This window comes from Mixophyes fleayi, chromosome 6 (assembly GCF_038048845.1).
Source record: "Mixophyes fleayi isolate aMixFle1 chromosome 6, aMixFle1.hap1, whole genome shotgun sequence".
In the NCBI taxonomy this organism is placed as follows: Eukaryota; Metazoa; Chordata; class Amphibia; order Anura; family Limnodynastidae; genus Mixophyes; species Mixophyes fleayi.
This window is the reverse complement of record NC_134407.1, coordinates 119,789,449-119,803,455: the sequence shown is the minus strand read 5'-3', so window position 1 is coordinate 119,803,455 and position 14,007 is coordinate 119,789,449. Positions and strand designations below refer to the sequence as shown.

Sequence of the window (14,007 nt, the reverse complement as noted above, 5' to 3'; positions counted from 1 at the left end):
GAATTTATCTCCTGACCACCGGATATCCGACCGAAAAAGAACCTGACTCGTGTCTGGAGGACAAGGTAGGGGAAGGAACTCCCATCAAGTACTCGGCCACCACATAACTTTGGCGTCACGAACAGGATACCGCCCGCCTAGGAGCATTAGAACAACGCTGGGCCTCTAGGCTCGCCAACTACCGCTATACAGTCGAATATCGGAGCGGGCGCAGCAACATAAATGCTGATGCGTTGTCCAGGTTGCCGCTACCCGAAGAAGAGGAGTTAGAAAGCGATGCCAGAGACCAGGATGAGATCCCGGTTTTCCGGGGTCCTGCGCAGGCCCCCATTCAGAATGTAATGGACGTCGGGGACATGACGAGGTCAGACCCAGTGGGCCACGAAGAATGGACCAAATGGCAACAAGGGTGCCCACACATCCAACGGGTGAAGACTTACCTGATAGCCCGACGCCAACTATCCCCGGTTGAGAGAGACGTGGCTCCCGCAGAATTTCTACAACTATGGAGACAGCGGGATCGACTATTAATCCGTGGGGAACTGGTGTATCGCAGGTGTATCGCAGATGTATCGACCCAAAGACGCACCTGGCCAAGGAACAAATCCTCCTACCCAGAGCTGCAATAGACACAGTGCTGCAAGCCTACCATGACGAATCAGGGCACTTTGGGAGTAAGAAGACCGAAACTACCCTGCGGAACCGATTTCACTGGCATAAATTGCGCCAAGACACCGAAGATTGGTGTAAGGCCTACATGGTTTGCACGGCCCGGACACGAGCTGGTGTCCCTCGACCACGTGAAGATGGAACCCAGTTCAATGGGATACACATACGTCCTCACCATGGTGGACCACAACACGAAATTCGCAGTGGCCGTGCCAGTAAGAGACCTAACAGCCCGAACCACCGCTGAGGTCTTTTGGAGGGCGTTTGTCCGACCCTATGGGTTCCCGCAGAAGATCCTGACCAATCAAGGTCCGTCTTTTTTCTTTACTAGTACCATGGGCGCCGCCCAGGGGCTGTAGCTCTCCCTGATCACCCCATTGGCCCTCATGTCCTCTAGCATCTGTCGGACTGGTTGATACAGTCCTGGGGCTATTGGCCGGTGTCGCTCTTTGATGGGACGGGCATCCCCCGTCGGGATCTGGTGTCGGATCCGTTCTACTAACCCCAATTCGGATGGATTCCTGCTGAAGGCCTCGGCATTCTCTCGGACGGCCTTTAGGACTCCTTCTTTATGGTCTTCATGAGTTGCTCCATCACCAATATGTATTTCGTCCCACCACGGGGTGCCTGTGTCACTTTTGTGGCCCTGCTGGGCGGGCCAGGATGTATGCAACACGTCTTGGAACGTGGTCCATAAAAGGGTGGCCAATGGTTGGTGCCGATAGAGCTTGACCACGTGGTTGTGTGGGTTCAGCACCCTCACTGGGACCCTCCCATTTTCCATTGCCACCAAGGCGCTGGCTACCACGACCTCTTGTCTATCTGGGAGCAAACATGACTCAATCAGGGCTTCATATCTGCAGCCGCTGGGTCCGCAGTGGGCTTTACCCCACACAATCGTTTCTGCGTTGGGTTTGCGTTTTACGGGTTTTCCGTCCGTCAGACGGACCTTGCCGATTTCTCCCGTCTTTTGTACAAAACGCTGATGTCCTTGTAGGACCTTGATTGTCTTCTGTAAGGCCTGATGACCGGAGGAAGCCGCTTGGGTTAATTTACCCTTCAATGTCGCCACTAGCTCATCCAGGCATCTTTGTAGCACATTCATCCCCAGGATGATGAGGCTATTTTCCCTTCACAGGGGGTGGTGATAAGACAGCCTTGTCTTGGCAACAAGGTCGCTCCGATCTGGATGTCCGCTTCCCAATACCCTTCACATGCAATCTCAAGGCCGTTACTGGCGATCAGCTGCAGCCAGGCTGGGGGTGGTGATAACAGCTGCTCTTTGCCCCAATACTTGTGGAATGTAGGGAGCCGGATGGTCGTAATCTGCGACCCCCGTGTCAAGCATAGCCAGGGTCTCCACTCCATTAATTGTAACGGGTAAAGTGGGACATTGTCCGATGAACTGGGGCCTCCAATTTTCTGGATCCGGATCTATTCCCGTGGCTCGACCCGAGATTCGGCCCTCGAATCTCGGGGTGTCAGAGTTTAAATGTTCGTTTTGGTCGCAGTTTCGTTCTATGTGTCCTATCCCATGGCACCGGCGGCATATCGGGCGCCCTTGACCATCGAATTGGTTAGACGATCGCCGTACATACTCGCGAGGTGGTTCCCACCTGCCTCGGACTGGTCTTTGTCTTTCGGGCCTCCACTTTGGTTCCCCGTAGGTGGGTGCCAGTGGCCATTTGGTCCATTCTTCGTGGCCCACTGGGTCTGACCTCGTCATGTCCCCGACGTCCATTACATTCTGAATGGGGGCCTGCGCCGGACCCTGGAAAACCGGGATCTCATCCTGGTCTCTGGCATCGCTTTCTAACTCCTCTTCTTCGGGTAGCGGCAACCTGGACAACGCATCAGCATTTATGTTGCTGCGCCCGCTCCGATATTCGACTGTATAGCGGTAGTTGGCGAGCCTAGAGGCCCAGCGTTGTTCTAATGCTCCTAGGCGGGCGGTATCCTGGTGAGCCATGGGGTTGCAGTCCGTCACTGTGACGAAGGGGGTGGCCGCCAGATAGTCCCGGAATTTTTCAGTCACCACCCACACCAGGGCCAGAAATTCTAACTTGAACGCACTGTAATTAGCGTCGTTTCGTTCGGTCTTTTTTAGGCTGCGGCTGGCATAGGCAATCACGCGTTCTTGCACTTGGGCCAGTACCGCCCCCAGTCCCTGCTTGCTGGCGTCCGTGTACAACTTGAAGGGGATGCTATAATCCGGGTATGCCAGGAGTGGGGCTTCTGTGAGCACTTTCTTCAGGTGGTCAAACGAAGATTGTCGGGCGTCACTCCACTCAATCAGAATCTTGCGATTATACCCGTCCTTGGGGATCCCACAAAGGAGTTCTGTTAACGGGGTGGCCACTTTAGCAAAATTTGCAGTGGCCGTGCCAGTAAGAGACCTAACAGCCCGAACCACCGCTGAGGGCGTTTGTCCGACCCTATGGGTTCCCGCAGAAGATCCTGACCAATCAAGGTCCGTCTTTTGAATCTCAGCTATTCAAAGAATTGTACGCTTTCTACGGGTGCAACAAACTACGCACGACCCCTTACCACCCCCAAGGGAATGGCGCTTATGAGCGTATGAACCAGACGCTTATCCACATGCTACGAGCACTGACCCCGAGTCAAAGATCTGAGTGGCCAAGGTCGCTTGCCGAACTGACCTTCATCTATAATAATACGTGTCGCACCTCGACTGGATACTCACCCTACTACTTGCTGTTTGGACGAGCAGGGAAGCTTCCAGCAGACATGCAACTCGACCTCCCTGACACAGAAACCCCTTTGCCGCCACAAACCTCGTGGGTACGTGAGCATCAAGACAGGCTGCGGGAGGCCAGCCTGATCGTCCAGCAACGCCTGGAAGAGGTGCACAAACGGCAGAAGAAAGACTACGACCGGGATGCGCAGGCCTGCCGGCTGCCAGAAGGGAGCATCGTCCTCAAGAAGAATAATCGACCCCGGAGTAAGCTGGATCCCAAGTGGGAGTTGAACCCGTATGTGATTACGGCCGAACCCATATCAACGATGGCTGTTTACCAGATCTCGAGACCAGACTGCACCCGTCCACAGTGGATTCACCGAAACCAGCTCAAGCTCCGCCCAAGGCCAGATCAAGGGTCAGAATAAATATCAAGGGATGACTGGGACGAAAAACCAGATGATGGCGAAGGGACTCTGCCTCAGCTGCCCACTGACCCTTTCGAGCTACTATTGGCGGTAGGCTGGGCTACTATGCCACTACAGAGTCAGTCTCGGCCGCCAGTCGAGTTACCATTATCCCTTGCGCCTGTGGAGGTGGTCCCCTATCCCGAACTAAGACGCTCCACGAGGAGTACGAGGGGTACACTTCCACGGCGGTATCAGGATTAAAGATCTTTCTCACTGAAACTGTTGTATATAATGTATATTAAAACTGTTGTCATTGAAAATGTTTGCTATTATAAATGTTGTAGATGTGTGATTTGAGTTGATAAAGAACAACCACCTTTATGTCTTAATGCGTGAGGACACGCACCTGAAAAAGCAGGGGTGAATGTGGTGCCCCAAAATCTGAGTACCCTGGGGTGTATCTATATGTTTTTAATTTGTTAATAGTTAAAAGTGTTTATAAAGATTTAAAAAAATATATATATTTTCTTTAGGGAGAAGTGACAGTTGGGAGTGGTTGGTGGTTGCCGGGAGTAACAGGAAGGAGGAGTGTGTGGCATAGCAACAAGTCCACTGACTTTGGTAATAACTGTGAACTCCCAGAAGGCAGTGGGAGAGGAAAGTTCTAGACTTCTGAGGGAGAGAGATCCCTGTGTCTGCATAGACTGAGAGAGAAAAATAGGAACAGAATGAAAATCGGACAAAGTGAAATATAAGCAGATTAAAAGTGAAGTAAGTGTAAGAAGAGAAGAAGAGAAGAAGTGAGCCAAAGAGAGGTGTGAGTAAAAAGGAAAGTACTGAAAACAAATAAGCAGTATAGAGATCTGTGACATCACACCAAACAGACTGAGCTATGTACTGAGAACAGTTAAATGCTATTGTGCTCTATGTTGATCAAATTAATATTTTGTCATTACCATTGAGTTGAAGGGGTCAGTGGCGCGGTTGCTTACCAAAATTATCTTTACCGCATTATTAATAAACCCAAGTTATTTGTCCAATCCTTGTCCCTTTCATTGAAGAATTTATCTCCTGACCACCGGATATCCGACCAAAAAAGAACCTGACTCGTGTCTGGAGGACAAGGTAGGGGAAGGAACTCCCATCAAGTACTCGGCCACCACACTTCGGCTCAGAACATGAAAAAAAACTGGGAGACCCAGATACACCAATCTACTGTCCGGAGAAGTCTGGCCAGAAGTGGTCTTCATGGAAGAATTGCGGCCTAAAAGCCAACCTTCAACATGGAAACAAGGCCAAGCGACTCAACTATGCACGAAAACATAGGAATTGGATGCAGAAAAATGGCAGCAGGTGCTCTGGATTGATTAGTCAAAATGTTAAATATTTGGCTGTAACAGAATGCGGTTTGTTTGCTAAAGGGCTGAAGAGCGGTACAATAATGAGTGTCTGCAGGCAACAGTGAAGCATGGTGGAGGTTACTTGCAAGTTTGGGACTGCATTTCAGCAAACTGGGTTGGGGATTTGGTCAGGATTAATTATGTCGTCAATGCTGAGAAATACAGGCAAGTACTTATCCCTCATGCAATATCATTAGCGAAGGCGTCTAATTGGCTGCAACTTTATTGTGCAGCAGGACCACGACCCCAAACATACAGCCAATGTGATTAAGAACTATCTCCATCGTAAAGAAAAACAAGTATTCCTGGAAGTGATGATATGGCCCCCACCGAGCTCTGATCTCAACATCATCAAGTCTGTCTGGGATTACATGAAGAGACAGAAGGATTTGAGCTAACCTACATTCACAGAAGATCTGTGGTTAATTCGCCAAGATGTTTGGACCGACCTTCCTGTCGAGTTCCTTCAAAAACTGTGTGCAAGTGTACCTAGAAGAATTTATGCATTGATGCTATATTGCAGACAAATAAACCTTTTTGTGTTCTTCTTTCTTGCAGTCTCATGAGATCTTGAATACAGCTCCCCTAACTGGCATTTCTCAGAAGATACCAGTGCGAGTGTTGGCTTTGGAGGCTGGGGGATTTGTAATCGATGTGACCAAGCAGGCGGGTTGTGAAACCCCAAATGCACAGATCATACAGGTTCATATCTTCTAATATTGTCTGCTTTTATTGTGATCTACTTGGCTATCGTTCTTTGATTCTTCTTTGCCAAATATAAGTTCTTTCTGTCTTTGACCATTCTTCCTGACAGGTGTCAGATGGCTGTGACTTTCTGTTTGTTGGTGGAAAGGAGACTCAGGGAGCCGTGGGTGTGAAGGTGGAGTTTTGGTTAGAGCGCCTTCGTTCCTCTCTTTCTCTTTCCCTGTGGGTGCCGCTGCTACCGCTGAGAGTTGAGGTGTCTGACACTAAATTGCAGCGTTTACCAGGCTCTGGGTAAGGAATTTATACTATGGATAAGCGTAAAATTCCACTCCAGAAAATATTAAAGCCTTTTGTTTACCTACTCATATTTGCAAATGTTGTTCATGTAATATTGTACTGCACAATTGCTGCATATGTAATTAGCACTCTTTAAATTAATGATTGAATATTCTTTGGTGGGGTCTTCTAAGAGACATACACAATAACAGAAGTACTATTTACTTGAGTATATGATTATTTACTTCTTAATATTATAAGTCTCCTTTTATAGATGGCTCATTTTATCTGTTTTGACACATATGCTTTTTATGCTATGCTCATCTGCGATGTTGCTTGGTGTATGCAAATATTTTTGTGATTTAAATGGTATGTTTGTTGAATATAGCTAAAGGAACAATTGGTGATAAAGATCACCCAAATAAAGTTGATTCTTGAGGCACTCCAGTCCATAAATATAAAAGCAAACTTCATTAAGCATTTAATTAAAACCTATTAGCCAGGATTCAAAATTCGTCAGATTATAAAAAACAAAGTGACAAAAGTATGAAAAATAAGTGATTAAGAAACTAAATTGGACCCTTCAGAGAAGCCGGTTACACTAATATTGTTCAATATATATATATATATATATATATATACACAAGTTAACCTGTGCATGATACTCATGCATTCTAGTCAAATCAAGATACTTAAGGTCTTAAAAAGGTTCTTGTCATGCATTTGGGCCTAGCCCAGGCCTCCTCAGGGGAAGGTCGTTATTTCCCGACGCAAGCGCCCTTTTTAATGTGTGTTCATGAGGTAAAATTACCTCACGAAAATGAGTTTGACCCCTCAACTCGTAAATTTAGCCTTTACTACCCCTCCCACGGCGGGAAGGGGGGATGATGGAAGTTAACTGACTTGACTATTCTAATTTTTTTGTCAAATAATGTCAGTATACCAAATTTCAGGTTAATTGGATGAGCCCTTTCTGAGAAAATAGTTTTTTCCACACACACACACACACACACACACACACACACACACTAACGCACGCCTCTACACGTGTGTTCATGAGGTAAAATTACCTCACGAAAATGAGTTTGAGCCCTACCAAATTTCAGCCCTTTTTGAATTTTTTTTCCCACACACACAGTAAGAATTTAGTAGGTCAGTGTATAACTCTGCCCAGCAGGTGGCGCTGCAACTTGTTTTTTTTTTTCCACAGACAGACAGACGCCACTAAGCATTTATATAATAGATATGTGTGTGTGTTTTGTATGTTTATTAATTTTGCTCTGCGAGGTGGTTTATAAATAATATATAATGGTAGGGCCCACACCTGAAACCCTATTATTATTCCTCACATTACTCATCTAATATGCCGTCCTCAAACTGTGGGAGTTAATTTCAGTAATATCAATTTTAATATTTATAGCCGCTATTTGTCCATACTATCATGCCTGAAGATATTATAGGATGTTGGTATGTGGTGCAGGGATACGGCTGAAGAACTTTATTAGCCTAAAAAAAAATATAAAAAACCCTTTATGTTGGTCATTGCCATAACAAATCCAAGGATTAATTGTAAGTATATATAATCCCTTCAGTGTTTCTAAGGATAGAGCCCAATGTTATAGGGAAAACATCACATTTATTATCATATAGTGCAGATTGTGCTTATAAATGCAATCTATGGAATTTAAAATTGTACTATTGTGAAGTTAACTTCAAGATCCTACCATGAGGTCTAACACTATCATTCTACTTTTGCCTTTGGTCAGTTTGTGCAGTGGCAGACAGGGACAGCAATTTGCGAACTGTGCAAATCCATTGTTTTTATTTTGTATATTAATAATTCTTTAATTTTATTAACATGTAACCATGGCCTCTATAAGGGATGAATTATTTATGTGTTGTGACACTGGCACCTTCAAAATTATGCTCACGTGTAATTCTGATATATGCTTTATTTGTCAAGATAGCAGACAATTTACAAATAGGCAAGCAATATCTAGTTAGCGACCCATAGCACTGACCTAATCTAGACCACCTGTCTATTAGATCAGCCAGCTTGTCCAACATTAATCACCCAGTCTGCAGGAAACACAAGCTTATGAACTCTTAAGCTCCTCCCCAGCTTTAGCTTGATTGACAGGTGGCATACCCATGTCTCCGTCCTCCTGACACTTCCCCTGAATTAAAGTGTTTAGAACAGGTGCTCTGTTTGGCCTATTTTCAAGGCCCCGTTACAGCCATACCCTGGTGTATGATAGCTTTGCTGAAAGATTCTCTGCTAAACACATATGGTAAGTCAATCAAAAATATTGGCACCATTGCAGTTTTTTTCCTAATAATTCACAATTTCTTTCATAAAATTGATGAAATTAAAAATATATTTTGGTATCCATATATGTATTCTTTGATTTGAGGTCGTAGCTTGTTTCACAAAGAAATCCTTAAATGTGCCAGACAAAAGTAATGCTACCTTTTAGAAGCAGTTATAAACAATTAGATTTCAAGCAAGTAATTCTCCTTCACTTTGGAACTGAACTCGCCTGTGGTGTGTATCAGGTGCCTACAATATAGAAATCGTTCATTAAACAAGTTTGAAAAGTGAAAAGGATTCATTCTCTTGCTTTGTGTCAATGTGTGTACAGCAGTATGCATTGAGGAAAGAAAGAAAGCCAGGAAATTATCTAAGACTGTTAGACAGAAATTGTTAGCTAAGCATGAACAATCTCAAGGCTATAAATCAATCTCCAGAGACCTTGATATTTCCGTTTCCTTCATACGTAATGTTATTAGGAAGCTGAAGGCTTAATTGAAGATTGCAGCATAGGATTATTCAAATGGTTGAGAAAGCACCTTGATCACCTGCCAAACAGATTCAAGATGCTTTTCAGGCAGAAGGTACAACAGTTTCAACTGCAGCATCTGTCAACCAACTCAATGAAAGGGGGTTGTATGATAGGAGGCCCAGGATGGCCCCACAGCTGAGCGAGAGACATAAAAAGCATGACTGCAGTTTGCAAGAACACTTTAGAGCAAGCCAATTTTATTTTGGGAGAATGCCCTGTAGACAGATGAGACCCAAGTTGGCAAAAAACATCATCCCTATATTTTCAGAAAGCAAAATTTAAAAAGACCTTCTCTACAGTAAAACATGGATGAGTTCAGTGATGTTTTGGCATTGCTGTGCTGCATTTGGCACTGAGTGTTTTGAACGTGTGTATGACATCATGCAATCTTGAGCACAGTGTTGAACCCAGTGTCAGAAAGTTCGGTTCTGTTGAAGGCCACGAGTCTTAAAGCAGGACAACTACCCCAAACACTCTTCAAAAAACACCCATAAGCTGCTGGACTATACTGAAGTGGCCAGCTATGAGACCAGATCTAAATCCTTTAGAACACCTGTGAAGAGACCCGGGCAAAGCATGCTACAAATGTAGGAAAACTGGTTATGGCTTTGGAAAGCAATTGATTGCATTTATTTTGAAGGTTGAGCTACCAAATATGAAATGAATCGTGTCAATCATTTAAAAGCTCATTTGCTCAACACCATTCTCGCCTGCATCTCCGCACTTGACTCAACTTCTAGCAACTATCACTGATGCAAGCTGTGCTTAATACCAAAATGAAAAGGTTAAAGTTTAAAACTCTTTTATGGTCACAGAACGGGCCCATTGGGCCTTAGAAGGGCTTGGTTCCAGAGGAGCCCCACAGACTGGTCAAGTATTCGAATTTCTGTGATCGCAACGCTGCACTTTCTCTGTGCATTCCTACAGGGAGAGATCTGGATGTAAAACCATTGCATTTCACTTTTTCCAGACAATTGGAATTGCAAAAGCAAATATGATTTCTTGCAGGGTAAAGGAGCCTACATGAGTTTTTATTCCATGCGATATCTAAGTTGAGGTAGTGGATGGTGGAAACGCATATTATTTTATTCCTCCTCCACAGAGGATGTTGTTATTAAGTAGCTTGGTTTACATGACACCCCTTGCTGGGTCTGTCCAAATCACAAATAATACAAGGTACTATGCTGTTATAGTATATAGTACTCTAGCCATTAGCCTATGTTAGATCTATCTGGCTCTTTGTGACTTATTTCACTAAAGCGCGACCATCCCTTACTGGACTCCAGTATTAGGCTATGGAATTGGGTATCTTTAAATCAGAGGAAGATGTTTTTTATGTTTGTTGTTGAAGTTTGGATGTGTGTGGTGTGAATGAATAAGGCACTTTAATTTCTTCTCTTGTTTAATGTTTTTGAATGCAAGTTGCCTCTGACAGGATGGTCCCTCTGAAATTCTACTGCATAAATATGGTCCAAACTTAAACAATCTCCTGGAATGAATTCTAGAATGAAGAGTGGACTAGTTCTTAATTTTCTTAGCTCATGTAAGCCAGATACTGTACAGTCCTCTTGCAAGAAGCACATCAGATTGGACAAAAGTCTCTATAGCTATGTTGTCCCTTGATCTGATGGACATGTCCAAGACCACGTAAAATCACAAAGTGGGGTCAATGACTGCTAAGTTGCATGGTGAATAAAAGTCGCCAACGCTCTGCTGACTCCAAAGCTGAAGAGTTCCAAACGTCGGTAATTGGTGCAGTTCTTTTCATACTGATGTGTGTTCCGGTATGCTTGTGAATGCATAGGCTAGCAGACCTAAAGCCTCCTCATGTGACTCATTGTTTAGTTTTTGTTTTGTTTTTTAGAAAATGCTGTTCGTGTGCTTTCCACTATGTTTGCTTACCTTTACCTACTGTTTACTTAATTCTGTGTATTCTTCCCATATTAAATACTGTAATCATTGGCTACTGTTCTTTAGCAGATGAAAATTGGGAAGCAATATTTCACAAGTCCCACCAGATCACACCCCCTGGAGGTACTGGTTCATCCAGTGTTTACATTTTAATTTAGCAACTATTTGACTGCAGTTAAAACAGATCTTGTTTTTTGTTAAGAGACTTGCCCGAAAAGCCATAGTGAACCTGGCCCCTTCTTACTTATGGTTTTGCTATAACAATCTTCTGAAAATACATTTTTCAGTTCCTTAATGAATAACTATAGGTTCCTCATGTCTTACCCCCCCCCCCCAAATTTTATTTTAGATCCCTTTTTAGAATGCCCTCCTTAACTAGATATGAAGGTTATTACTTTAAATTTTGGTTCAAGTAAAAAAGCCCGTACCCTCTCTTTTTTCAGAAGTTGTATGTGGCAGTTGGCCTAATTAAGCTAATAAATGTGGCAAGAAGTTGTCCTTGAAAATGTAAGAAAATATGGTCCACTAGGATGGGTTGTCAACATAGTCCAGTCCCCTCTTCTCTCCAGAGTACCGGAGTACCTCCTGGTCTGAGCACTTCTAATACTTATAGACCGTGTAACAGGAAGCCTTTTTCTACCAAAAACAAAACCTTAAGACAAAACAATTAAAAATGACACCAAGTGTATCCTGTGCTTCTTTCTGCCAGCAGCTTTACTAATTTAGAATAGGGATATACACTTCCCCAACCAGCAGTAGTGAATGAAATAAATAGTAGCTAAAAATTTGAGCGCTAATATTGTTTTATAGCAAACTGAACAATCCCCTAAAAATCTCCAGCACCATTAATCAGAAAACAAACGTTTGTCAAGTGACATACATGAAAATTTATATTTTAGTAGGAGATATATCCTCTTCTCTTCTATATCATTCGTGAAATCACAAAATATTATGCATGTGTAAAAGAAAAAGCAAACATAGTGTGATACTGTAAAAAACATAAGCTATACCACATATAATTTGTGTTCTTTGTGATGGTATTTTTCAATGCTTCTGGGATTCCTTCCCCCTATAGAAAGTGCACTTACAAAAACAATGTGTTTATGGAGTATATCAAAACACCTCCTTTGATCTGTGAAATGTGATTTCCACCTTCACCTCCAAACTTCCATTGTGTGTAAACTTGCAAACAGTAAAAATTATTTAGATCATTGTATTTTTAATTTATTTTTATATTTTTTTAGTAGTCAGATTCCAGTTGTTTGATGATGGCTATCTCCCCAATGGATATATTGAGCAATCAAAAAAAGGAAAAAATATATATCTTGTGTGATATTGTAAACATAAAGTTTTAAGTTGTCAGTAAAAATATTAGAAATATATATAAAAACATTGAAAATGCAGTCCTAGGGCAATTAGAAATATTGATGGACTCCTACCAGATGGAGATGATATTGCACATGGTAAAAAAAGACTCCCGGGATGATTGCAGTAGAAAAGCTTCCAAATGCTCAAATCCTGGTAGTAATGTTCATCTGTGCCTCTAGGTAAAAGAACCTGTGAAACTTGACTATGCTGATTTTACTAGGTCATTGTACTGTGAATATTTCATTTTGTAGGATTAAGGCATGTTTTTAACAGAGTGCCTTTCTCTCAGGTCTTTAGATAATCCTCCTGATGAAAACAATGGCGATCACAGAGCCTCCTCAGATCGCAGAGGTCAGAGTTGCCGTCCTCAGTATCAGAGAGCTCGCGTGCGGTTTCTTGCCTACTTTGTGGCTCATTCGTTGGATGGCAGCCGCCAGTTGACATACCTGTTGGGTAACGATTGGCTGTTAGATGTGTCACCCCTTATCAGAAGCCAGGCTGTCATCAGAGATCAACGCATTGCACGTCTAGAGGAGGAGGGAACTGTTCTTATTGGCCAGCAGCCAGGAGTCACATCCGTTGAGGTAAAGTTCATTGCAGGGGTTTGATTCAGGAATGGTGTGTGATTCTTCAAATTCTCTAATGGTTTTATTTTAAAGCTTCTTTCTTCTCAGCCAGTGATACATCTATAAAGATTGGCTGAATCAGGTTTTGGCAGCTGCCATAGACTTCAGTATTCCTGCCTCGCAAACTGCTAATGAAACGGGAATTGCGACATAAGAAGGCAGCTGCCTAAAAGTTAGGGTAGAGCAATTTGCTGCATGACTCTCAGGGTCCCTCCTTTTGAATATAGGATGTACGGTTTTTCTGTAGTTTCTCCTGTGCAGAAAAGTAGCATAACAAGTGATGGTCCTTTTTAACCACTTATCTTACTCAATGATGGCAAAAACTGTACCCACAAACTGTTTCGTTTGGTTCCCTGACACCTGATGAACATAATACAGCTTCCATAGATTTTACTGCTTATACTGGGCTTAAATTAAACATATTCCAGTATGCTATCAACCCCCCCCCCCCCCCTAAAAATGTATTCACAATATAATTCAATATATTGACCATAAAGTGGCTAAACAGTTTATATTTTCTATACATACACGTACCAGTTATGAATTAATGACATTCAGAACAGTGTTATTAGCATGATTGTGTGAGCAGAGATTTTTTAATATGTGTGGTGTTAATCTGTGTGAGGTTATATGTGCAATTTCCCTATGCCAAACACCTTTCACATATGATTTGCTGCTCTGTGAAAGAAGTTCCATATACCTCTATCACTACATATACCTTGTTGTATGAGATGTATTGCTTATTCATACATAATTTGTTTCAATAATTTATGGCCGCAAAGCTATGGGATCCATTGTCTGGAATATTTGGTAGTGCAGGATTACCAAATGAGGGATAATATGAAAAATAGAGGGGGCCAGTTCCTGGGAGAGCACAATTACAGGAAATGCAAAAATCCAGAGCCAACAGAGTGAAGTTAGAAAATGAGTAGAGAAAGAGATAGGACTTAGTGCCTGGTCTCCAACTATATATGGGATGCAAACAACGGTCACTAATATTATAACTCAAGAAATGGACTTTCATACCAGGATCAGCGGTTTTCTTCCCAGGGATATAGACACCCAGAGGCTGGGGGCTAACGGAACAGCTGTTGAGCATAG

The 14,007-nt window shown here is 43.2% G+C and overlaps 1 protein-coding gene across 1 annotated transcript in view; it reads left to right on the top strand.

Annotated features, from left to right (window-relative positions):
- TMEM132A (transmembrane protein 132A) overlaps positions 1–14,007 on the top strand; it is a 65,331-nt gene that overhangs the window by 39,052 nt on the left and 12,272 nt on the right. The window contains exons 7-9 of the mRNA XM_075217195.1: positions 5,736–5,879; positions 5,992–6,173; positions 12,570–12,864. Coding sequence (XP_075073296.1) covers positions 5,736–5,879; positions 5,992–6,173; positions 12,570–12,864 — 621 coding nt within the window. The remainder of the gene's footprint in view (positions 1–5,735; positions 5,880–5,991; positions 6,174–12,569; positions 12,865–14,007) is intronic.